General features: G+C 46.3%; 2 protein-coding genes across 9 annotated transcripts in view; one reads left to right on the top strand and one right to left on the bottom strand.

The window, feature by feature from the left end:
- The window catches only part of LOC140394261 (ankyrin-repeat and fibronectin type III domain-containing 1-like), a 1,262,745-nt gene that overhangs the window by 1,184,945 nt on the left and 54,748 nt on the right, over positions 1-23,052 (top strand). For all 8 annotated transcript variants that reach the window (XM_072481308.1, XM_072481309.1, XM_072481306.1 and 5 more), the window contains 3 exons: positions 14,487-14,653; positions 17,234-17,384; positions 18,461-18,626. In XM_072481308.1, coding sequence (XP_072337409.1) covers positions 14,487-14,653; positions 17,234-17,384; positions 18,461-18,626 — 484 coding nt within the window. The remainder of the gene's footprint in view (positions 1-14,486; positions 14,654-17,233; positions 17,385-18,460; positions 18,627-23,052) is intronic.
- Positions 11,500-12,095, bottom strand: LOC140394263 (peptidyl-prolyl cis-trans isomerase-like). Its single transcript, XM_072481315.1, has one exon. It carries the CDS (start codon positions 12,046-12,048, stop codon positions 11,545-11,547), a length of 504 nt encoding a protein of 167 aa, XP_072337416.1. The 5' UTR covers positions 12,049-12,095; the 3' UTR covers positions 11,500-11,544.

Below are 23,052 nucleotides of genomic sequence, written 5' to 3'. Positions count from 1 at the left end.
TGTGTCGGCGACTGGGACTTGATGTCAAGGCCCTCAGCCATGGTCATCATAGACTGAGCCATGCCTTGGGCACCACCAATCAAGACGCTGATGTTGTGCTCAAGGTTTTCCACTGCGGTTGCCACCCTGGCAGTATTGGAGTCGGTGCCATGCATTGTAGGCACCATCTCCTGCGCCATAGCCTTTGGGACTCTTCCAATTGGCTATGCACTCGCTGGAATGTCGCTGGCATCTTCTCCTGAATCTCACGGCCGTGTCCTAGCATCTGCATCAGCTCTGGGATAACCTTGTCCAGAGGTTCGGCCTCTGACTAGGACCCAGCTGAGTCCAGGAATCCAGCAGCCCTTTGACTCCCACCTCCACCTGATGTGTATCAGCAACCTTGTGGTGCTCACTCGCCCACCGAGGTGTGTGTCTCTATGCTGGTGGAAGGTGGGAGTAATAGCTGTGATGCCTCAATAATGGTCTCCTCAGAGCTCTATTCTGAGGTTTTCTCTTGGGTGGCAGGGGGGAACAACTCCAGATGGCCCAACTTCATCAGATGGAGTTCCCGCGAAAATATGGACATGTGTTCAGTTCAGAATTCCAATGGCAGTGGTTAAATCCTTCTGTGGCTTGGCCTCCTCACCATCTCTAGAACTATATCTAGCTTTACAGAATCCCCACAAAGGAAACACACAGGCTGCTTTAAGTTATTCAACAAGAACAATGCATATTTAGATAGCAGCTTCCATAGAATCATAGAATGTTCACACCCCTGCAGAAGGCTGTTTGGCCCATTAGGGCCTGCAAGAGCAACTCTGCTAGTCTCACTTCTCCACCTTTTCCCCGTACATCTCCAGATCTTTTCCCTTTAAATAATTATCCCATTCGCTTTTGAAAGTTACAATTGAGTCTGCCTCCAGCACACTGCTCAGTGCTTTCCAGATCCTAACCACTTTTGCATAATAAACAGTTTGTCCCCATCTACTCTGTTCCGTCCACTCATTTCTTTGGACACCTCTATCAATTCTCTTCTCAACCTTCTCATCCATAAGGGGAACAGACACAACTTCTCCAATCTACCCATGAAATTGAAATCTGTCATCCCCAGAACCATTCTTGGCACTATCTCCAATGCCATTGCATTCTTTCTAGAATGTAGCTGTTAGAAATGGGCACAATACTCCATTTGAAGCTGAACCAGTGTCATAACATCTTTATGCTACAGAGGGAGACCATTCAGTCCATTAAGTTCATGCCAGCTCTCCTAGAGCAATCTAATCAATTCCATTCCCCCACTCTATCCTCATAGCCCTGCAAGTTTATTTTCCTCAAGTTCCCATCCAATTTCCTTTTGAAATCATTCACCATCTCCACGTCCATCGCGTTATTGGCATCAAGTTCCAGGTCCTTGCCACTCGCTGTGAGAGAAGTTATTCCTCATATCTCCTCTGCATCACTTGGCACAAACCATAAATCTGTGTCCCTTGGTCCTTGTGCCATCAGTTAACGGGAACAGTTTTTCTTTGTCTATTTTATCTAAACGTGTCATAATCTTGTACACCTCAATCAAATCTCCCCTAAGTCTCCTTTTGTCCGAGCTGAATAACCCCAGATTCCCTAATTTAACCTTGCAGTTAAAATCCCTTAACCCTGGAACCATTCCGGTAAATCTCCTCTGCATTCTCCCGAGGACCCTCACATTCTTCCTAAAGTGTGGTGACCAGAACTGGATGCGTTTTTTGCAAATCTGCGTTGGCTCATCTGAATTTACTCAGACCTCTCCAAGAACATTGGAAAATAAAACAAGAAACAATATTGGCAAGATGTCGAACAACAATGGGAAACATCTGAAATGGTGTTCAGCAGAATGCAGGAAAAATATATTCTGTTGAAAGAACAAACTAAGCACGAGTTCAAATGGGACATGAGTGTCGCCTGTAAGGCCAGCATTTGTTGTGCATCCATAATTGCCCTTGAGAAGATGAACCCCTTGAGCTACTCCATTCTGGTGAAAGTGCACCCACAGTGCTGTTGGGCAAGGAGTTCCAGGATCTTGAGCCAGGAACAGTGAAAGAACAGCAATACAAAGTTTTTTTTCTCTTCATTTAACGAGATGTAGGCATCACTGGCTAGTCCAGCATTTTTATTGCGCAGCCTAGTTACCCTTGTGAAGGTGATGCTGAGCTCCTTGCTTGAACCACTGCAGTCCCTGAGATGTTAGTACATCCACAGTGCTGCTAGGGAGGGAATTTTAGGATTTTGACCCGGCAACAGTGAAGGAACAGTGATATATTTCCAAGTCACGTGGTGGTCTTCCCAGTTATCTGTTGCTCTTGTCCTTCTATATGGTAGTGGTCATAGATTTGGAAGGTGAGCCGAAGGAACCTTGGTGAATTCTTGCAGTGTATCTTGTAGATGATACACACAGTGCCACTGTCGGTGGTGAAGGGAGTGAATGTTTGTGAAGGGGTAGCAATCAAGGTGGCTACTTTGCCCTGGAGGTGTTGAGCTTCTTTAGTGTTGTTAGAGCTGCACTCATCCAGATAAGTGGGGAGTATTCCATCACACTCATAACTTGTGCCTTGTAAGTAATGAACAGGCTTTGGGGAGTCAGGAGGTGAGTTACCTGCAGCAGGATTTCTAGCCTTTGTCCTGTTCTGGTAACCACAATATGTATCTGGCTTGTCCTTTCAGTTTCTGGTCAATGGTAACCCCCCAGGATGTTCACCCCAGTGGGGAATTCAACGATTGTAATGCCATTGAATGTCAAGGGGTGATGGTTAGATTTAGATCCTCTCCTGTTGGAGTTAGTCATTGCTTGGCACTTGCATGGCATAAGTGTTACTTGCCCCTTGTAAGCCCTAGCCTAGATTTGTTGCATTTGGGCATTTACTGCTCCAGTATCTGAGGAGTCCAGAATGGTACTGAACATTGTGCAGCCATCAATGAACATCCCACTTCTGTCCTTCTGAAGGGAGGAAGATCATTGGTGAAGCAGCTGAAGATGGTTGGGCCTAGGACACTACACTGAGGAACTCCTGCAGTGATATCCTGGAGCTGAGATGATTGACCTCCAACCACCACAACCATCTACCTCTGTGCCAGGTATGGCTCCAACCAGCTGAGTGTTTTCCCCTGATTCCCATTGACTCCAGTTTAGCTAGGGCTCCTTGATGCCATATTCGGTCAAATGCTGCCTTGATGTCAAGGGCAGTCACTCTCACCTCATCTCTGGTATTCAGCTCTTTTGTCCATGTTGGATCCAAGGCTGTAAAAAGATCAGGAGCTGTGTTACACTGGAGGAACCCCAACTGAGCACCCGTAAGCAGGTTATTGTTGAGTAAGTGCTGCTTGATAGCATTGTTGATGACCCCTTCCATCACTTTACTGATGATTGAGTATACTGTTGGGCTGGTAATTAGCCAGGTTGAATGTGTCCTGTTTCTTTTGTACAGAACATACCAGGGAAATTTTTCACTTTGCCAGATAGATGCCATTGTTGTAGCTGTACTGGAACAGCCTGGGTAGTGGCCTGGCAAGTTCTGGAGCATAAGTCTTCAGTACTATTGTTGGAATATTGTCAGGGCCATAGGCTATGCAGTATCCAGTGCCTTCAGCCGTTCCTTGATATCACATGAAGTGAATCGAATTGGATGAAGACTGATACTGGGGACCTCCATAAGAGGCCGAGAAGGATCACCCACTTGGCACTTTTGGCTGAAGATTGTTGCAAATGCTTCAGTTATCTTTTGCACTGATGTGTTCTGCTCCTCCATCATTGAGGATGGGGATATTTGTGGCGTCTCCTCCTCCAGTGAGTTTAATTATCCACCACGATTCATGACTGGATGTGACAGGACTGCAGAATGTGGATCTGATCAGTTGGTTGTGTAATTGTTTAGGTCTGTCTATTACTTGCAGTTTATGTCATGTCAGGGTGGTGCATGGCTTAGAAAGGAAAGTACCATGTGCTGGTGTTCCCATGCATCTGCAGCCCCTGTCCTTGCTGTAGAGATCAGAAGGTGCTGTTGAAGGAGGCTCAGCAAGTTACTGCAGTCCATCCTGTACATGGTACATACTGCTGCCACACTGCACCCATTATGGGTGGGTGAACCCCCCCAAACACAGGGCACCCCAGCCCAATCGCACACAGGCAATAAATGTGAACCTGGCACCATCAGTCCCCATGCCACCTGGGCACTTTTGCAGTGCCAGGCTGACACCCAGGTATCACTACCAGGGGGCCAGGCTAGCACTGCCAGGATGTCCAGGTGGCACCAGCAGTACCAGGGCTCCTCCCTGCCCAAGGCACACGCAGCTGGGGGCCTCCAATCCCCTGGGAGACCCCCCGACGAGTGCCGTTCCGTCTGGTCTCCGTTTGTGGGGACAAGTTCTGAACACTCGCCCGAGGTCTCCAAGGCAAAGGAGATGACTCCTAAAGACTCAGGTACCTCGGGAATCTGACCATTAGAGTGAGGGTAGCTGTCTCGCTCTAATATGCAGATTTGCCAAAAAGTGTACCTGCCCACAATGGATGGGATTCATATCGCACATCTCACAAGATCACGTTGAATCTCGCCAGGTATTTCGAGACAGGTAGTTGCCAGCAAAGGGCTCTCCCGGTTCTTATCGTCCATGCTGCGCCACCGTGAGCTGCTTTTCAGGTGCAGCGTGGCCTTTGGATTATTCCCTATGACACTACACTGGAAAGCAGATTCAAAATGCATCAGGGCAGAGGGATCAGGAATTTGATCATGAATCGCAGAAAGTTGGTATGCAGGTACAGCATGTAATTAAAAAGACAAATGGATTGTTAGCATTTATTGCAAAAGGACTGGAGTATAAAAAATAGAGAAGTGGGCCAAGGACCCGAGTTCAATCCCGGCCCCAGGTCACTGTCGATGTTGAGTTTGCACATTCTCCCCATGTCTGATTGGGTCTCACACCCACAATCCAAAAGACGTGCAGGGTGGGTGGATTGACCACCCTAAATTGCCCTTAATTGGGAAAAAAAGATACGGTACACTAAACTTATATTTGGGGTGGCACGGTGGCAAAGTGGTTAGCTCTGCTGCCTCACAGCTCCAGGGTCCCAGGTTCAATTCCGCCCTCGGGTGACTGTATGGAATTTGCACTTTCTCCCCGTGTCCACGTGGGTTTCCTTTGAGTGCTCCAGTTTGCTCCCACATTCCAATGATGTGCAGGTGAGGTGGATTGGCCATGATAAAATTGCCCCGTAATGTTTAAAAGATTAGATGGGGTTTCTGGATTAAGGGGATAGGGTGGAGGCATGGGCGTAAGTAGGGTGCTCTTTCCAAGATCCAGTGCAGACCTGATGGTCCGAGTGGCCCCCTTCTGCGCTGTAAATTCTATGATTCTAAGTGATGTTGCAATTTGTGTTGGCGAGTACTGGTGAGACCATATCTGGAGTATTGTGTCCAATTTTGGTTTCGTTTTTTGAGGATGTGATGGCATTGGAGACAGTTCAGAGGAGGTTCACCAGATTGATTCCGGGGATGAAAGGATTGACGTATGAGGAGTGATTAAACATTTTGGGCTTATACTCGCTGGGGTTTAGAAGGATGAGAAGGGATCTGATTGAGGTATATAAAATACTAAAACGGATTGATAATGTAACCGTAGACCAAATGTCCCCCCTTGTAGGGCAACCTAGAATGAGAGGGCACAGATATAGATTGAGAGGCGGTAGATTTAGAACTGAGATGAGTAGGAACTTCTGCTCGCAGAGGGTGGTGAATCTGTGGAACTCGCTGCCCCATAGTGTGGTGGAATCTGAGTCATTAAGTGGTTTCAAGAAGGAGGTAGATATATTTCTGATTAAAACACAGGTTAAAGAGACATGGGGAACAGGTAAGGAGGTGGAACCAAAGAGAAAACGCTGGGAAATTTCAGCAGGTCTGGCAGCATCTGGAGGGAGAGAAATGAGCTAACGTTTCGAGTCCAGATAACTCTTTGTCAAAGCTTTGACATCTGGACTCGAAACATTAGCTCTTTTCTCTCCCTACAGATGTTGCCAGTCAAACCTGCTGAGATTTTCCAGCATTTTCTCTTTGGTTTCAGATTTCAGCGTCCGCAGTAATTTGCTTTTGTTCGGTAAGGAGGTGGATTTGAGAACTGGAAGAGATCAGCCGTGATCTGATTGAATAACAGAGCTGGCTCAAAGGCCGAATTGCCTACTTCTGCTCCTCATAGATATCATAGAATTTACAGTGCAGAAGGAGGCCATTGGGCCCATCGAGTCTGCACCGGCTCTTGGAAAGAGCACCCTACCCAAGGTCAACGCCTCCACCCTATCCCCATAACCCAGTAACCCCACCCAACACTAAGGGCAATTTTGGACACTAAGGGCAATTTATCATGGCCAATCCACCTAACCTGCACATCTTTGGACTCCTAATTCCTATGTTCCTATGAACTCCGACAGTGATATCCTGGATCTGAGATAATTGACCTGCAACAACCACAATCATTTTCTTTTGTGCTGGTATGACAGCAACCAGCAGAGAATTTTCTCCCTGATTCACATTTACTGCAGTTTTTCCAGGGCTCCTTCATGCCGCACTCTGTCAAGGGCTTTCACTCTCAGCTTACCTCTGGAGTTCAGCTCCTTTGTCCATGTTCGAATGAAGGCTGAATGAGGTTAGGAGCTGAGTGGTCTGGCAAAGCCCAAACTGAGGGTCAGTGAGCAGGTTATCGCTGAGTAGGTGCCGCTTGATAGCACTGCTGATGACCCAGCCTTCCCATTACTTTACTTATGATTAACAGTCCCTGATGGGGTGGTAATTGGCTAGGTTGGATTTTCTGTTTCTTGTGCACAGGACATACCTGGGCAATTATCCACATTGCCAGGTAGATACCAGTGTTGTAGCTATATTGGAATAGCTTGGCTCGGGCCACGCCAAGTTCTGGAGACCAAATCTTCAATACTATTGCCGGAATATTGCCAGGTCCCATAGTCCCAGCAGTGTCCAGTGCCTTCAGAAGTTTCTTAATATCATGTGGAGTGAATCGAATTGGCTGAGGACTGCATCTGTGCTGTTGGTGTCCTCCAGAGTAGGCCGCGAAGGATCATCCACTCAGCACATCTGGCTGAAGGTTATTCCAAATGCTTCAGCCTTAGGTTTTGCACTGATGTTCTTGCCTCCCTCATTATTGAGGATGGGGATATTTGTGGAGCCTCCTCCTCCAGTGAGTTATTTAATTGTTCACCACCATTTCCGGCAGGATGTGGCAGGACTGCAGAGCTTAGATCGGATCCATTGGTTATGTAATTGCTTAGCTCTGTCTATCACTTTCTGTTTATGCTGTTTGGCACGCAAGTAGTCTAATGATGTAGCTACATCACGTTGACACCTCATTTTTAGGTTTGCTTGGTGTTGCTCCTGGTATGCCCTCCTGCCGTTTCATTGAACCAGAGTTGATCCCCTGGCTTGTTGGCAGTAGCAGAGTGGTGGATACGCCAGACCATGAGATTACACATTATGGTTAAGTACAATTCTGCTGCTGATGATGGTCGTCAGCGTCTCATGGTTGCATAGTCTTGAGTTGATAGATCCATTCATGGAGCATGAAATCATGTAGCATGGTGCTAGTGCCACACAACACAATGGCGTATACCCTCAATGTGAAGATGGGACTTTGTCTCCCCAAGGACTGTGCCATGGTCACTCCTGCCAATAGTGTCATGGATAGATGCAACTCCGGCAGGCAGTTTGGTGAGGACGAGGTCAAGTATGTTTTTCCTTCTTGTCAGTTTCCTCACAATCATGTTGGAACCAAGGCTGTGATGAGGTCAGGAGCTGAATGACCTTGACAGAATGTCAGTGAGCAGGATATTGCTGAGCAAGTGCTTCTTGTTTGCACTGTTGATGATCCATTCCATCGCTTTACTAATAATCAACAAAATACTGATGGGGTGGTTACCACCTGTCACAGAGCCAATCCAGCAGATATGTCCTTTCAGACGGCCAGTTTGGTCAATATTTGCACTGCTGAGCCACTTGTCATGATAGACATTGAAGTCCCCCACCCAGAGCTCATTCTGTGCCTTTCCTTAACTAAATGCATCCTCCAAGTGCTTCTCAACATGAAGGCTATGATTAGGTAGATAAGAATAGAACCAGGTGAATGTATTTCCACTCAGCTGGCTAGGGGTTGGCGGGGGGGGGGGTGGGGGGGGGCAAGGTGTGTGATAATCAGTAGGAGATGCCCCATGCCTTTGCTTGACCTGATGCGAGGAGGGCTGTTGGCTATTGTCATTTCCAGTGCCTAGATTTGGTTTCATTCCTGACATTAAGTGGCTTGCTGGGCCATCACAGAGAATAGTTAAGAGTCAACCACACCAGGTAAAGATGGCATTGCTCATTCCCCGAAAGGGACATTACAACAATTGTTTCATAATCATCATTGGATCATTTTCATTGGGTTCAAATTCTAGCACCTGTCATGGTGAGAATAGAACCCAGTTCCCCAGAGCATTGCCCATGGTCTCCGCATTACTCATCCAATGACAATACCATTCCCCCACCCACCTCCCCAATGCTACTAATGTGGAAATAGACATGTCGTAATGATGACACAGATATTTGGTCGGGAACTTATCCCAAAGTCAAGAACAACACTGTGGTTGCGAACAGTCTTGTTCCATCTCAGCTGCCAGGGAAAGGGATGGAGTTGGTGGAGTTTCTCGTGGGGACTGAAAACAAGGGCGTTGTTTTTCCCAATATTTAGTTGGAAGAAATTTCTGCTCATTTAGTGCTTGACGTTGGACACGAAGTGTAATAATTTAGAGACAGTAGAGGAGTTGAGGCAGATGGTAGTGAGGTAGATTGGGTGTTGATACTGTATATTTGAAAACTGGCGATATGTTTTAGAGTGATATCACCAAGGGAAGCATGTAGATGAGAAATAAGATGTTAGGGTAGGGGGACTGGGGTGTTTTGTTATGCTTTTGACGTAGCATAAGCTGCTTCCTTGATGTGCACTCTGACAAAGGAAGGTTCAGACTTGGGGATAGTTTTAACACATTTATTAAACTATGAACACTTGTCCTACTTGGATTGGACTCTCCTGTTAATCCTGCTATAGCTACTCAGGCTAATGGTGATTACTTTGGGAATGGCGATCACAATTCCGTAAGTTTTAGAATACTCATGGACAAAGACGAGAGTGGTCCTAAAGGAAGAGTGCTAAATTGGGGAAAGGCCAAGTATAACAAAATTTGGCAGGAGCTAGGGAATGTGGATTGGGAGCAGCTGTTTAAGGGTAAATCCACATTTGAAATGTGGGAGTCTTTTAAGTAAAGGTTGATTAGAGTGCAGGACAGACATGTCCCTGTGAAAATGAGGGATAGGAAATGGCAAGATTAGGGAACCATGGATGACGTGTGGAATTGTGAGACTAGCTAAGATGAAAAAGGAAGCATACATAAGATCTAGGTGACTTAAAACTGATGAAGCTTTGGAGGAATATCGGGAAAGTAGGACAAATCTCAAACGCGCAATAAAGAGGGCTAAAAGGTGTCATGAAATATCTTTGGCTAACAGGGTTAAGGAAAATCCCAAAGCCTTTTATTCGTATATAAGGAGCAAGAGGGTAACTAGAGAAAGGATTGGCCCACTCAAAGACAAAAGAGGGAATTTATGCGTGGAGTCAGGAAATGGGTGAGATTCTTAATGAATACTTTGCATCGGTATTCACCAAGGAGAGGGACATGACGGATATTGAGGCTAGGGTTGGATGTTTAAATACTCTAGGTCAAGTCGGCATAAGGAAGGGGGAAGTTTTGGGTATTCTAAAAGGCATTAAGGTGAACAAGTCCCCAGATCCGGATGGGATCTATCCCAGGTTACTGAGGGAAGCGAGGGACGAAATAGATGGGGCCTTAACAGATATCTTTGCAGCATACTTGAGCACGGGCGAGGTCCCGGAGGACTGGAGAATTGCTAATGTTGTCCCTTTGTTTGAAAAGGGTAGCAGGGATAATCCAGGGAATTATAGACCTGTGAGCCTGACGTCAGTGGTCGGCAAACTGTTGGAGAAGATTCTGAGGATAGGATCTATTCACATTTGGAAGAAAATAGACTTATCAGTGATAGGCAGCATGGTTTTGTGCAGGGAAGGCCATGTCTTACAAACCTAATAGAATTCTTTGAGGAAGTGACAAAGTTAATTGATGAGGGAAGGGCTGTAGATGTCATATACATGGACTTCAGTAAGGCGTTTGATAAAGTTTCCCATGGCAGGTTGATGGAAAAAGTGAAGTCGTATGGGGTTCAGGGTGTACTAGCTAGATGGATAAAGAACTGGCTGGGCAACAGGAGACAGAGAGTAGTGGTGGAAGGGAGTGTCTTGAAATGGAGAACGGTGACTAGTGGTGTTCCACAGGGATCCGTGCTCGGACCACTGTTGTTTGTGATATACATAAATGATCTGGATGAAGGTATAGGTGGTCTGATTAGCAAGTTTGCAGATGATACTAAGATTGGTGGAGTTACAGATAGCGAGGAGGACTGTCAGAGAATACAGCAAAATATAGATAGATTGGAGAGTTGGGCAGAGAAAAGGCAGATGGAGTTCAATCCAAGCAAATGCGAGGTGATGCGTTTTGGAAGATCTAATTCAAGAGCGGGCTATACGGTCAATGGAAGAGTCCTGGGGAAAATTGATGTACAGAGAGATCTGGGATTTCAGGTCCATTGTACCCTGAAGGTGGCAATGCAGGTCGATAGAGTGGTCAAGAACGCATACAGCATGCTTGCCTTCATCGGACGGGGTATTGAGTACAAGAGTCGGCAGGTCATGTTACAGTTGTATAGGAATTTGGTTAGGCCACATTTGGAATACTGTGTGCAGTTCTGGTTGTCACATTACCAGAAGGATGTGGATGCTTTAGAGAGGGTGCAGAGGAGGTTCACCAGGATGTTGCCTGGTATGGAGGGTGCTAGCTATGAAGAAAGGTTGAGTAGATTAGGATTGTTTTAGTTGGAAAGACGGAGGTTGAGGTCCTGATTGAGGTCTACAAAATTATGAGGTATGGACAGGGTGGATAGCAACAAGCTTTTTCCAAGAGTGGGGGTATCAATTACAAGGGGTCACGATTTCAAGGTGAGAAGGGGAAAAGTTTAAGGGAGGTGTGCGTGGAAAGTTTTTTACGCAGAGGGTGGTGGGTGCCTGGAACGCATTGCCAGCGGAGGTGGTAGAGACGGGCACGGTAGCATCATTTAAGATGCATCTAGACAGATATATGAACGGGCGGGGAACAGAGGGAAGTAGATCCTTGGAAAATAGGTGACAGATATAGATAAAGGATCTGGATCGGCACAGGCTGGGAGGGCCAAAGGGCCTGTTCCTGTGCTGTAATTTTCTTTGTTCTTTGTTCTAACTAACCAGTCTGCTACAATCTACGTGGTGCGTGTGATGTGTTTCAATCAACCCTGTCTGTACTCACTAAGTGTCTCCACTGGAAAGAGACTGAGCATGTGTGCTGTGTCCTTTTTTTTTTTGAATCAATCCAGTTATATTTAATCAGAATTACATTCACATCTGCCCACAATTAATGATGCTAATAGTACTATTAGTTTTGCCTTCACCGCTGCCCAATTTCTCCATCTTCTTCAACACTTTGTAGCCTTCTAGGACCTTACCAAATACAACATGCTTTCCATTTAACCATGGAGTATGTGCAGTGCAGATAAAGAACTGGGAGCCATTTGTAATTGGTCCAGCATTGGCCATGGACAAGATACCAGCCCCTGTGTGCTCCAGCTTGAAATTCTCATCCTTAAACTTTTCACCGTAGATCGACTTCCCACCAGTGCCATCATGCTTTGTGAAGTCACCACCCTGGCACATGAATTCAGGAATGATTCTGTGGAATATCGAGCCGTTGTAACCAAATCCTTTCTCACCAGTGCACAAGTAATGGAAATTTTCTGCAGTTTTTGGGACCACATCAGCCCTGAGCTCAATAACGACACGGCCCAGCGTGTTGCCGCGAGAGGCGATGTCCAGGTAATCTCGTGGCTTCTCACTGGTGGCCATGGCGAGGCGGCGGCGATCTGCCCAACTCCCGGCGCCGGTGTGAGGGGAAAGGCCGCTGTGTCCTTTTATATGGGTAGCCCCCTTGTGGTAGTATCACCTCTGTGTGTGTCTTGACTGCCCGTTGGTCGTGTCCTATCTTACTGACCTATTGGTTGAATGTCTGTGTGTCATGATGTCTCTGGTGCTCTCTCTAGTGTTTATCTAGTCTTAATGTATTTACATTAACCCCTTGTGTATTTACAGTGATGCATATCACCACAAGGGGTAGAAGTGAGAAGGGGAGGTAGGTGGAAGGTCAAAGATGGATCCTTGCAGGACATAAGATGTTATGGCATGGGAGCAGGAAGAGAAGCGATTACAAGTGATTCTCTCACTATGATTAGACAGATAAGAACAGAATCAGGTGAATGCAGTTCCACTCAGCTGGGTGATGATGGCGAAGCATGGAAGGAAGATGTTTACACAGGCCGGAATGAGATATACACAGGACAGGATTCAAGCTGCGGTGAGATGTACAGAGGCTAGAGTGAGATACACAGAGGTTGAAGTGAGATGCACACAGGATAAGACGCAGGCTAGTGTGAACTACAAACAGGTAAGATGGGACACATTTTGGAGCGAGATATACAGAGGCTGGGGTGACATATACACAGTCTGGAATAAGTTTCACACAGGATAGTGTGTTGAAAAAGGATTACATTGTTGAATTTGTGTCTGAATGTTTAACTCCTTCATCCTAAACCCTCACTGACCCGTTTAAATGCGGAAGTTAACCCTGTTAAACTTTAGAGTCGGCACAGTGGTTAGCACTGCTGCCACACAGCGCCAGGGACCCGGGTTGGATTCCGACCTTGGGTGACTGTCTGTGTCGAGTTTGCACATTCTTCCCGTGTCTGCGTGGGTTTTGGCCGGGTGCTCCGGTTTCCTCCAACAGTCCAAAGATGTGCAGGTTAGGTAGATTGGTTGCACTAAATTGCTCCTAGGTGGGATTGCGCGGAAAGGGCGGGGGCGGTGGGGGTGGTTGGGGGGGGGGGGGGAGGGGGGGGTCTGTGTGGGGTGCTCTTTGACGGTCGGTGCTGACTCGATGGGCCGAATGGCCTCCTTCTGCACTGTAGGGATTCTGTGGAATGGTGAAGACCTTTTGAGATAACAAACAGAAATTTTAGACAGGCATTCAGCACAAGTATTCTTGATACCCTGGGCTGGATTCTCCGATTCTGGGGCTATGTCCCCACACCAGCGTGGGAACGGTGGTGTTTTACGCCAGAAAAACTGGCGCAAAAACTGCCACCGATTCCCCGTTTTGCTGGGGGCTAGCAGGACAGCAGCACAGAGCACCCGGCTCTAGCTGCCAATACGGCCCGAGAATTGCCGGGCCCGTGACCACGCATGGCGGTGGCCACTCGCGGAATAGTCCCCCCCTTCAGCCAGCTTGCGCGCCCCAGAGCACCCCCCCCCCCCCACACAGTGCCCCCAGCCCCGAAAAATGTCGCCCCCCCCTGTCCGCGAATCGGCCCTCTCTCGAATCCAGCCTCCTTTGTATCCTGCAGGCAGATAATATATGAGGAGCAGTTTTGTTTTGTGTTTGTGGCACCAATTCTTTTTAAACACCTGATTAATTGTTCAAAGTTTCCAGTATTGAATTTCAGTCTGCTGGTTCTAATATTGTGAAACCAAGTTCCCACTATTAACATGCATCTCAGTTAATTGTAGAAACAATGTCATTTTTGTGCGTACATAATGTTGTGGCCCTCAGAGTTAATCGGTTTCTGTGGCTGTAATTTTCTGCCCACCCCCCCCCCCCCCCCCCACCTTCTGCATGCTTTCCGGTGGCAAGGGTGGCTCGCAATTGGCCTACGCCCATTTGCGTTGCTCGCTGGAGGATCCTGCCAGCGGGAAGGGCCGGAATATCCTGCCCTCTATCTCTGCGGTTATACCAGAAGGGATGCTGCAGCTATTGGCCTGAGTTTGAAATACAGCTTAAATTTTTAAAATTCTTTCATGATATGTGGACGTCACTGAGACAGCCTGCATTTGTTGCCCTTCTAATTGGTCTCAAATTGAGTGGCTTGCTCAGCCACTTCTGAAGGCATTTAAAGGTCAACCACATTGTTGTGGGCCAGGTAAGGGTGGCAGGTTCCCTTCTCTAAAGCCCATGACAACCCAATGGGGTTTTGCAACAATTAATGATAGTTGTCATGGCCACTGTTACTGAGACTAGCTTTATATTCCAGATTTGATTAATTGAATTTAAATTCCGCCAGCTGCAATAGTGGGATTTAAACCCATGTCCCCAGCCTGGCCTCTGGATTACGAGCTAATTGACATTACCACCATCATCATCCCCATTGGGCAGTATTAGTAAGAATGTTGTATTTTCGGGGCGGAGGATTATTGTAGATGATCTGCTACTCTCATTCTGTTTCTTTTATTTTCAGGAAAAGTTAGCCTATCATAGGAGGAGCAACCAGGCCCTTTCCCCTGGTCTTTATCTCGGTTATCTAAAGCTCTGCAGCTCAGTTGATCAAATCCGTGTCCTTGTCCCTCAGAAGCTACCCAATATCCTGTGTCATATCAAGATAAGGAGCAATCACAATGTCTCCAGGTAACAGAGGAAAACAACAACAAACAGAATAATTAATTGAATTGTGAGAACACACTCTGTAACATTGATCTCAATGTGCTGCTTATTAAAATCTTCCATGTGCAGACGTGAGCCATGTACTCCAGAGATGCCAGGTTCAATTCACAGTCTGTGTTGAGTTAGATGATCTCATCTGTACAGCAGTTAAGATGCTACAATGGCCTACAGTGTCCCTGCGCTGGGAAAAGAGAAATCAGCTAGAGTGCCAGCTCCTGATAATTGTCCAACCACCCCTGCTGGAAAGTTTGTGTGGAGAGGTCGGTGTAGAATGAACTGTGCTTCACTGAGAAGTCTTTATAGGTTGACTGTCTCACTGACACACACGGACTAGGCACACAAATTAGGAATGGCCATTTGGGTATCAGAGAGTGTCTAATGCTTATTGGACAGCAGCCCAACAAGGCTCATGCAGAAACCACTAAGAAAATTGTCCCAAAAATGTTTCGCTTTTCTGCTCATCGAAGGAAGTGAAGCAAAACCAGCCTGACTGAGTACAAGTTCTTAACAGAACAGCTTAAAAAGTTGTTTTTTAGATCCATTCATTCATTCTAGAAACAAATAAAAACTCAAATCAGGTAGAAAATGAAATACGTCCACGTCTATCGCTCCTAGCACATATCCCGATGTGTGACACATTGCCCTCCGTGGTCCACACTGTCCACCCCATGTGTGGCACACTTCCCCCCCAACGTGTGACACATTCCCCCACATGTAACACTCAGTAAAATGCACACTGTTGCTTGGTGTGTGGCACAACCCCCCACATGTGACACACTCCCCCAGCATGTGACACACACTCCAATTTGATGTGTGGCAAGCTCTACCCCTCCTTCCCCCCTGACGCACCATGATGCATGCCACCTCACATGTGATGCGCATACCCCCACACGTCCACACACACACACATTTCTCTCAACATGTGATATCTGTTTGATGTAGGGCAACCCCCATGTTTAACACATTCCCCCTCACATGACGTACTTCCCCCACATGTGATACATTCCCACAAGATGTGACACACTCCTGTCTGATATACACTCCTCCCCATATGTGACACACTTCCCTTTGATGTGTGGTACACTCCCCCTCCAGAGTGACACACTCCCCCAACATGTAACGTACTCCCCATAACACATAACTTACTCCACTCAACATGTGGCACTCACTCGTTTGATGTGCAGCACCCCCCCCCCCCCCGCCCCAATGTGTGAAGAATTGTCCCCCTCCATGCTACCCAATCCCACTACACATGATACATTCTTGCCTGACATGTGAGGCACTCCTCCCCACATGTGACACAAGGCACCCCAAGAGTGCCACACTCCCCCCCTACCTATAACAATATCCTTCATATGTGTGTCATAATCTCCCCTATGTATGGCATATTTCCTCTTACTGCTCCCATAGTCCTCCCTGTATTAAGTACACTCTAAACAATCTATTCAGTTTTCATCTGCAGTCTCAGCATTAGACACGATTGAGGAATTGCACTGATCTTCTCAGAGCATTTCTACAAATCCACCTCCTCCTTCATACAGCCCAGACACATAGTATTGCCTTGAAAAAGAAGATTTCAAACTCTTGCCTGGGAAACCAGAACAAACTGCATGGTTCTGTGTTAATGTTCATTTCACATTGATATTTCTGGAGTGGATTCTCTTAGAATTCTTTAACACTGTGACATTGTATTGTGCAGCCTAAATAGTGAAATGAAGGTTACTCGTGAAGAACACATGAAGATCTGACCAACCATTGTGTAGCATAGTTCATCTAAAGTACCATCCCAATTGAAGTATGTCATGTAGTATAAGTACCACATTAAAGAATGGGCATGCTAAGATATCAGCCAGTAAAACCTAATTGGCCATGGACACCAGTGTGTGCTGGTACAGCGACATTATCTGTCACTTGATGATCCTCCGACCCTTCAACTTTGGCAAAAGACCACTAATGGGCAGAGATGACTTTTAACACTTTTAGAAATTGTGTCCTTCTAATGTGGCATTTCCCTTTAATTTCCTCCAGCTCTTTAAATTTCAATTACATGCAATTTTCTATTCCCACGACTTGCTTTTTCCTTACACTTGTCCCACTTTGTACCTGGATCTGTTAATGTTATGTGAATCATTTGAACCAGGAAATGTTAAGTGTAATTATTACATCATTTTGGATCCATGAGGATGGATACCTATTCCAAATTTTGTTTGATTTACTTTTAGGAATAACAACTTTCCCTATGGAGATTAAGTGATTGGGTAGAAACTATGAAAAGGTAGAATTTAAGGATTTGTGCAAGGTGCTTAAATGGATACATGCCATATGGTGTATATAAGGTATTTAAACGTGTGTGGTAAAGTCTATGATGAGGCAGAGTGTACATGGGCTATGGAAAAAATATATTTAGTCGGTAAACAACCATTTTCTGTCCCACAGCTTCTTATGCTCCTATATTATATCTTCTGTGTGACACCCTTAACCAAAATGTTTTTTACCTTCTAAAAATAGTTTTGTTAAGCAAATCTCTTATATCTCTGCCCCTAGAGATGAATGGGAGTGGCTCCTGAACTTGTCAGATTTGGATGAGGCCACTTTAACAGATGGATGTGAGGGATGCTCCCAGAAATTCTTCCAGCAAGAACTTAGGATAGCCATTTCAGAACTGATGAATCAGATCGGCATTCCACTGCAGCAGGTATAAAGTGGCTCTTAGCAAATGTGCTTTGCTGTGGAATTCCACATATGTCACAGTGCTTGCAACTAAGGCACTGGACTCCTGTCACCTTGATTTCATGAATAGTGCTGTCTCACAATAGCTGGTGTTCATTTATTCATAGTTGTATTAAATAGTTCAAGCTCAAATTGAACTTATTACAGGTTGCGCAACATCCTGTAAAGTGCCTGATTTTACTGTATTTATGCCATAATTTGGTGAGAGTTGATGAGAGTAACGAGTTGTTGGACAAGTTAGTGTGTTTAAAATATAGATATAACGCAAAATGAAAATGCACTGAAACCACATTTCAGATCTGCTGATGAGTGAATGGCTCATGTGGGAAACTGAAGAAATTTGATCTTGAAACAGAGATGCTGCTTTGAGGTTGTGGTTGAAATATATTATATAATGTAGAGGAAGCTTTGCTTTATAGCTATCCCATGCTGTTCCGACCCTGGGAGTGTTTGTTGGGACATCGTAAAGAGAGTTTTAATCTTTATCTAACCCATGCTGTACCATCCCTGGGCGTATTTGATGGGAAATTGTAGAGGGAGCTAACCCTCTAGCTAAACTGTGCTGCACCTGCTCTGAGACTGTTTGACGGAATATTGTGGAGGGAGATTTACTCTGTAACTAATCCATGCAACAACTACCCTGGGTAGCTGAAGTAAAAGCATTCAATTCTCCAGCTCTTCCTCCCCTGATTAAGGTGAATGCAATTAAAAACTGAATTCATTCATTGACTGATGTCAATGCAATGTTAATGTCATTCTTTTTCTGTCTGGGTGGTCTATATTATTTCACAACCTGTACCCTACCTGAAACCAGGCTTTTTACCCATCCATTCTGCCCTGCAACCTTTACCCTGTTGCTGACTATCTGTACTCTAACCTATAACCTGCCTTGCACCAGCAGGGCAAGCAATACCAGTATTGGTGATAAAATAATTTGTGTTCGGGGGATTCAGTTTGATGTGAACACCATGACTTAATTGTCTTTTCCACCCACCCCCTCCCATGCCCACCCCAACCCCCACCCCCACTGTGCAAATTTAGGCCAAAGAGTTCAGGTTGTACAGCCAAGAGGTTTTGGAGTTTGCAAACAACTTGTCCTTCCTTCTGCTTCTGCCGCCATCTGATGATGTGTGCACAGCCCCAGGACAGAACAAGCTCAACCCCTGTTCAGGGTTCCTCACACTGCCACTGCAGATTTTTGAACTGGGTGAGTACAGATGTTTCTATTGTGTCTTGTTGGTGTGTCGTATTTATGTTCACGTTAATGATTTTTAAATAAGGACATCTTAACTGAGTTACTGCTTAATACGAGAAGTACTATCGCATCTTACATACCATAATGTGAACAGATTAGGGCTGTAGGAAGGATGTCACAGTAAACACCCATATCTACCTCACCGCCACTTCTCTTCACTTCTCCACTGTTACTGAATTATAAAATAAATAAAAATAAATAACCTTTATTGTCTCAAGTAGGCCTACATTAACACTGCAATGAAGTTACTGTGAAAAGCCCCTAGTCGCCACATTCTGGCACCTGTCCGGGTACACCGCGGGAGAATTCAGAATTCTCAGCTGGTACGGGAATTAAACCCGCACTGCTGGCCTTGTTCTGCATCACAAACCAGCTGTCTAGCCCAGAGCTAAACCAGCCCTCTCAGACTGGTTGCCAACCAGGTTGGCACTGCCAGGGTGCCAAGCTGGCAGTTTTTACACGGTGGTGATCAGGCAGCCTGCGCTGCACGGGTGTTGAGGGATGCCGGGGGGGGGGGGTGTACCCTCCCACAGTGTGTTGAGGCTTATAGGGAGGGTCGGGGGTTGCTTCGGGGGCTCCAGAGATGGCGGCCCGATCTCTCGCTACACTGAGGAGTTCCGGCGAGCGGAGTTCCTCAGTGCACGGCTATGTGCGGCCTTGGCTCCCCATCTAACGTGAGTGCCGTTTTGTAGCACTGTGTTTCTCGGCATTGCAACGCTGGGAAACACACAGCTAAACGCGCTCAATATTGGACTTAGTTCCCATTTCGTTAATCCTGCCCTTAATGTTATGTTTTACACATAGATTAATTTCTTTTTTTTTAATAAACATTTTATTGAGGGTTTTTTTGGCATTGTAATATAAACAATGTACATGAAAATATAAACATAGTGCAAATACCATCTCTCTCCCCAACAGATCCCACCATTAATTAACCCCCTAATCTACGCTAACCTAACCCCCTCCCCCCTCCTTCTGCTGACTATTAATTCACCGCGAAGAAGTCGATGAATGGTTGCCACCTCCGGGCGAACCCTAACAGTGACCCTCTCAAGGCGAACTTAATTTTCTCCAAACAGAGAAAGCTAGCCATGTTCGATAGCCAGGTCTCCGGCTTCAGGGGCCTTGAGTCCCTCCATGCTAGTAATATCCGCCTCCGGGCTACCAGGGAAACAAAGGCCAGAACGTCTGCCTCTTTCTCCTCCTGGATTCCCGGATCCTGCGACACCCCGAAAATCGCAACCTCTGGACCCAGCGCCACCCTTGTTTTTAATACCTTGGACATGACATCAGCAAACCCCTGCCAAAATCCCCTAAGCTTCGTACATGCCCAGAACATGTGGACATGGTTCGCTGGTCCCCCCGCACATTTTGCGCACGTGTCTTCCACCCCAAAGAATCTGTCCATCTGGGCCACTGTCATGTGGGCCCAGTGTCGGAACCGAGTGTGTCGATAGGGGGAATATTGGAGCTGCTTCGAGTGTTTGGGTCTTTCTCGGGGTACAAACTAAATGTAGACAAGAGTGAGTATTTTGTGGTGTCTCGGCCGGGGGTGGGGGGGCTGCCATTCCGTAGGGCAGGGACTCACTTTAGATGCCTGGGGGTTGCTCGGGATTGGGGGGGGGGCTCCGTTGGTACAACATTTTTAGTTTGGTGGGGAGAGTGAAAGCTGATCTGGCAAGGTGGGATGGTCTCCCTCTGTCACTGGCGGGACGGGTACAGGAGGTTAAAATGAACGCGTTGCCGTGATTTCTGTTTATTTTTCAATGCCTACCGATTTTCATTCCAAAGGCTTTTTTCAGAGAGATTGAGGGAAGGATTACTTTGTTCATATGGGGAGAGAAGGTGGCCAGAGTTAGAAAGGTGCTGCTACAGAGTGGAATGCAGGCAGGGGGTTTGGGTCTTCCGAACCTGATGTATTACTACTGGGCGGCGAATATAGAGAAGGTGAGGAGCTGGGTCAGAGGGGTTGATTCCCAGTGGGTCAGAATGGAGGAGAGTTTGTTCAGGGGGTCGGGATTGAAAGCACTAGCAACAGCGACGCTCCCGATGGCCCCTGGGAAATACTCAGGGAGTCCGGTAATAATAGCTTCATTGAGAATTTGGAGGCAGTTTCGCCAACACTTCGGGTTGGGGGCAGGGTCAAGGGAAATGCCGATTCGGGGGAACCACAGATCTGAGCCAGGGAAGTGGGATGGAAATTTTCGGAAATGGGAAGAGAAGGGGATTAAGACACTAAAAGATTTGTTTCTTAGGGGTCGGTTTGCAGGATTGAAGGAGCTGGAAGTGAAGTATGGGCTGGAGCAGGGGGAAATGTTTAGATACATGCAGGTTCGAGATTTTGCCAGAAAGGATATACAGAGCTTCCCGGTGGAGCCGGCCTCCACATTGCTGGAGGAAATGCTGACGACAGGGGGACTGGAGAAGTGGGTAGTGTCGGCGGTTTATGGAGCTATTTTGGAAGAGGAGAAGGCACCACTGGAAGGGATCAAAGCAAAGTGGGAGGAAGAGTTGGGAGAGGATATGGAGAAGGGGTTCTGGTGTGAGGTGCTCCGGAGAGTGAATGCCTCCACCTCGTGCACAAGGTTTGGGCTGATACAGCTGAAGGTGGTATACAGAGCACACCTCACGAGGGTGAGGATGAGCCGATTCTTTGAAGGAGAAGAAGATATGTATGAACGTTGCGGGAGGGCCCCCGCTAATCACGTTCATATGTTTTGGTCCTGTCCAAAGCTAGAGGATTACTGGAGGTTTTTAGGGTAATTTCTAAAGTGGTGCACGTGAAACTGGACCCGGGCCCCCAAGGCCATATTTGGGGTGTCGGACCAGCCAGGGTTGGAAACGGGTGTGGAGGCAGATGTTGTAGCCTTCGCCTCATTGATCGCCCGAAGGCGGATCCTGATAGGTTGGAGAGCAACCTCTCCACCCTGTGCCCTGACGTGGTGGGGGGACCTGTTGGAATTCTTGACTCTTGAGAAGGTTAAGTTTGAACTGAGGGGAAGGATGGAGGGGTTCTACAATTCATGGGCATTATTCATTGTGCACTTTCAGGAACTGGTAACATCGAACATTAGTTGGGGCGTGTGGGTGGGAGGGTTGGGGGGAGGGGGCTGTGTGTGTTAATGGCGACTATGGGTGATCACTAATTCCTTTTTGTCATTTGTTTGTGTGAACATGCGGGCTAATGTTTGGGGTTTGGTGGGAGGATGGGATCGTTGTTATTGATATGGGGATTGACATATTTGTTACTGATTATTGTTTATTGTTGGTGGGTGTAAATTTGGGAAAAATTTGAAAAAGGAGGAGAATAAAAAATATATATTTTTTTAAAGTGGATGTTACAACAAAAAGTTGTGTCTAGCAAGAAATCTACCAAACGACTTGTGACTTGTCCAAACCAGGATCTTTATTAAATCACAAGTGGTAAGACAGCCATCTGTTACAGAGCAAGTTATCGTGGAGTTTCTTTGTACTCCCCTGGAATTACACCTGGGTATGACTATGCTCTTGTACTTATAACCATCTGTCGATCACCGGATGCGGCCACACTTATATCTGAGTGCCTTGTCACATGACCCTTGTCTAGAGACCACATAGTGGTCTGCACCGCCACCTGCTGGTTGGAGGTCGCACCACCAGCCATCTACAATATTGCTTACAGGCATATTACCACAAAGCAGACATGCTCCTTTCCAACTTCACGTCGTGATTATTGAGCCTTGTTAATTCCAACACTAGAAGGTTCTCTTCCTCTGTTGTGGTTGCACAAGCAATGCAGAACTACTTACAAGATACAAAAAACAAACAAAAGATGACCAAAGAAATAATGAAGAGGGAGAAGATAAATTATGAGGGAAACTGGCCAGTAATATAAAAATGGACAGCAAGAGTTTCTTTAAATACATAAAAAGGAAGAGAGAGGCTAAAATGAATATAGGACCCTTAAAGAAGGAGACTGGGGAAATAATAACGGGGAACCAGGAAATGGCAGAGGAGTTAAACAAGTATTTTGCATCAGTCTTCACGGCGAACGACACTATTAACATTCCAAAAATAAAAAATCAAGGGCAGAAGAGGGAGAAAACAAATACAATAACAATTGCGAGGAAAAAGTACTATGGAAACTAATGGGGATAAAGGCCGATAAGTCCCCTGGACCTGATGGGTTGCATCCCAGGATATTAAAGGAGGTAGCCACAGAGATAGTGGTGCACTGGTAGTAATCTCCCAAGAATACTTAAATTCTGGAAAAATCCCAGAGGATTGGAAAATGCCAGTGTAACACCTTTATTCCAAAAAGGAGGGAGACAAGTAACTATAGGCCAGTTAGATTAACTTCTAGTCTTGGGAAAATGTTGGAGTCCATTATGAAGGATGT

Source organism: Scyliorhinus torazame, chromosome 17 (genome assembly GCF_047496885.1).
Source record: "Scyliorhinus torazame isolate Kashiwa2021f chromosome 17, sScyTor2.1, whole genome shotgun sequence".
Classification (NCBI taxonomy): Eukaryota; Metazoa; Chordata; class Chondrichthyes; order Carcharhiniformes; family Scyliorhinidae; genus Scyliorhinus; species Scyliorhinus torazame.
This window is presented reverse-complemented; position numbering and strand designations above follow the sequence as displayed.

Bases quoted from the DNA above. Each gene is read 5' to 3' on its own strand.
- LOC140394263 (XM_072481315.1), bottom strand. From the start codon at position 12,048: ATGGCCACCAGTGAGAAGCCACGAGATTACCTGGACATCGCCTCTCGC.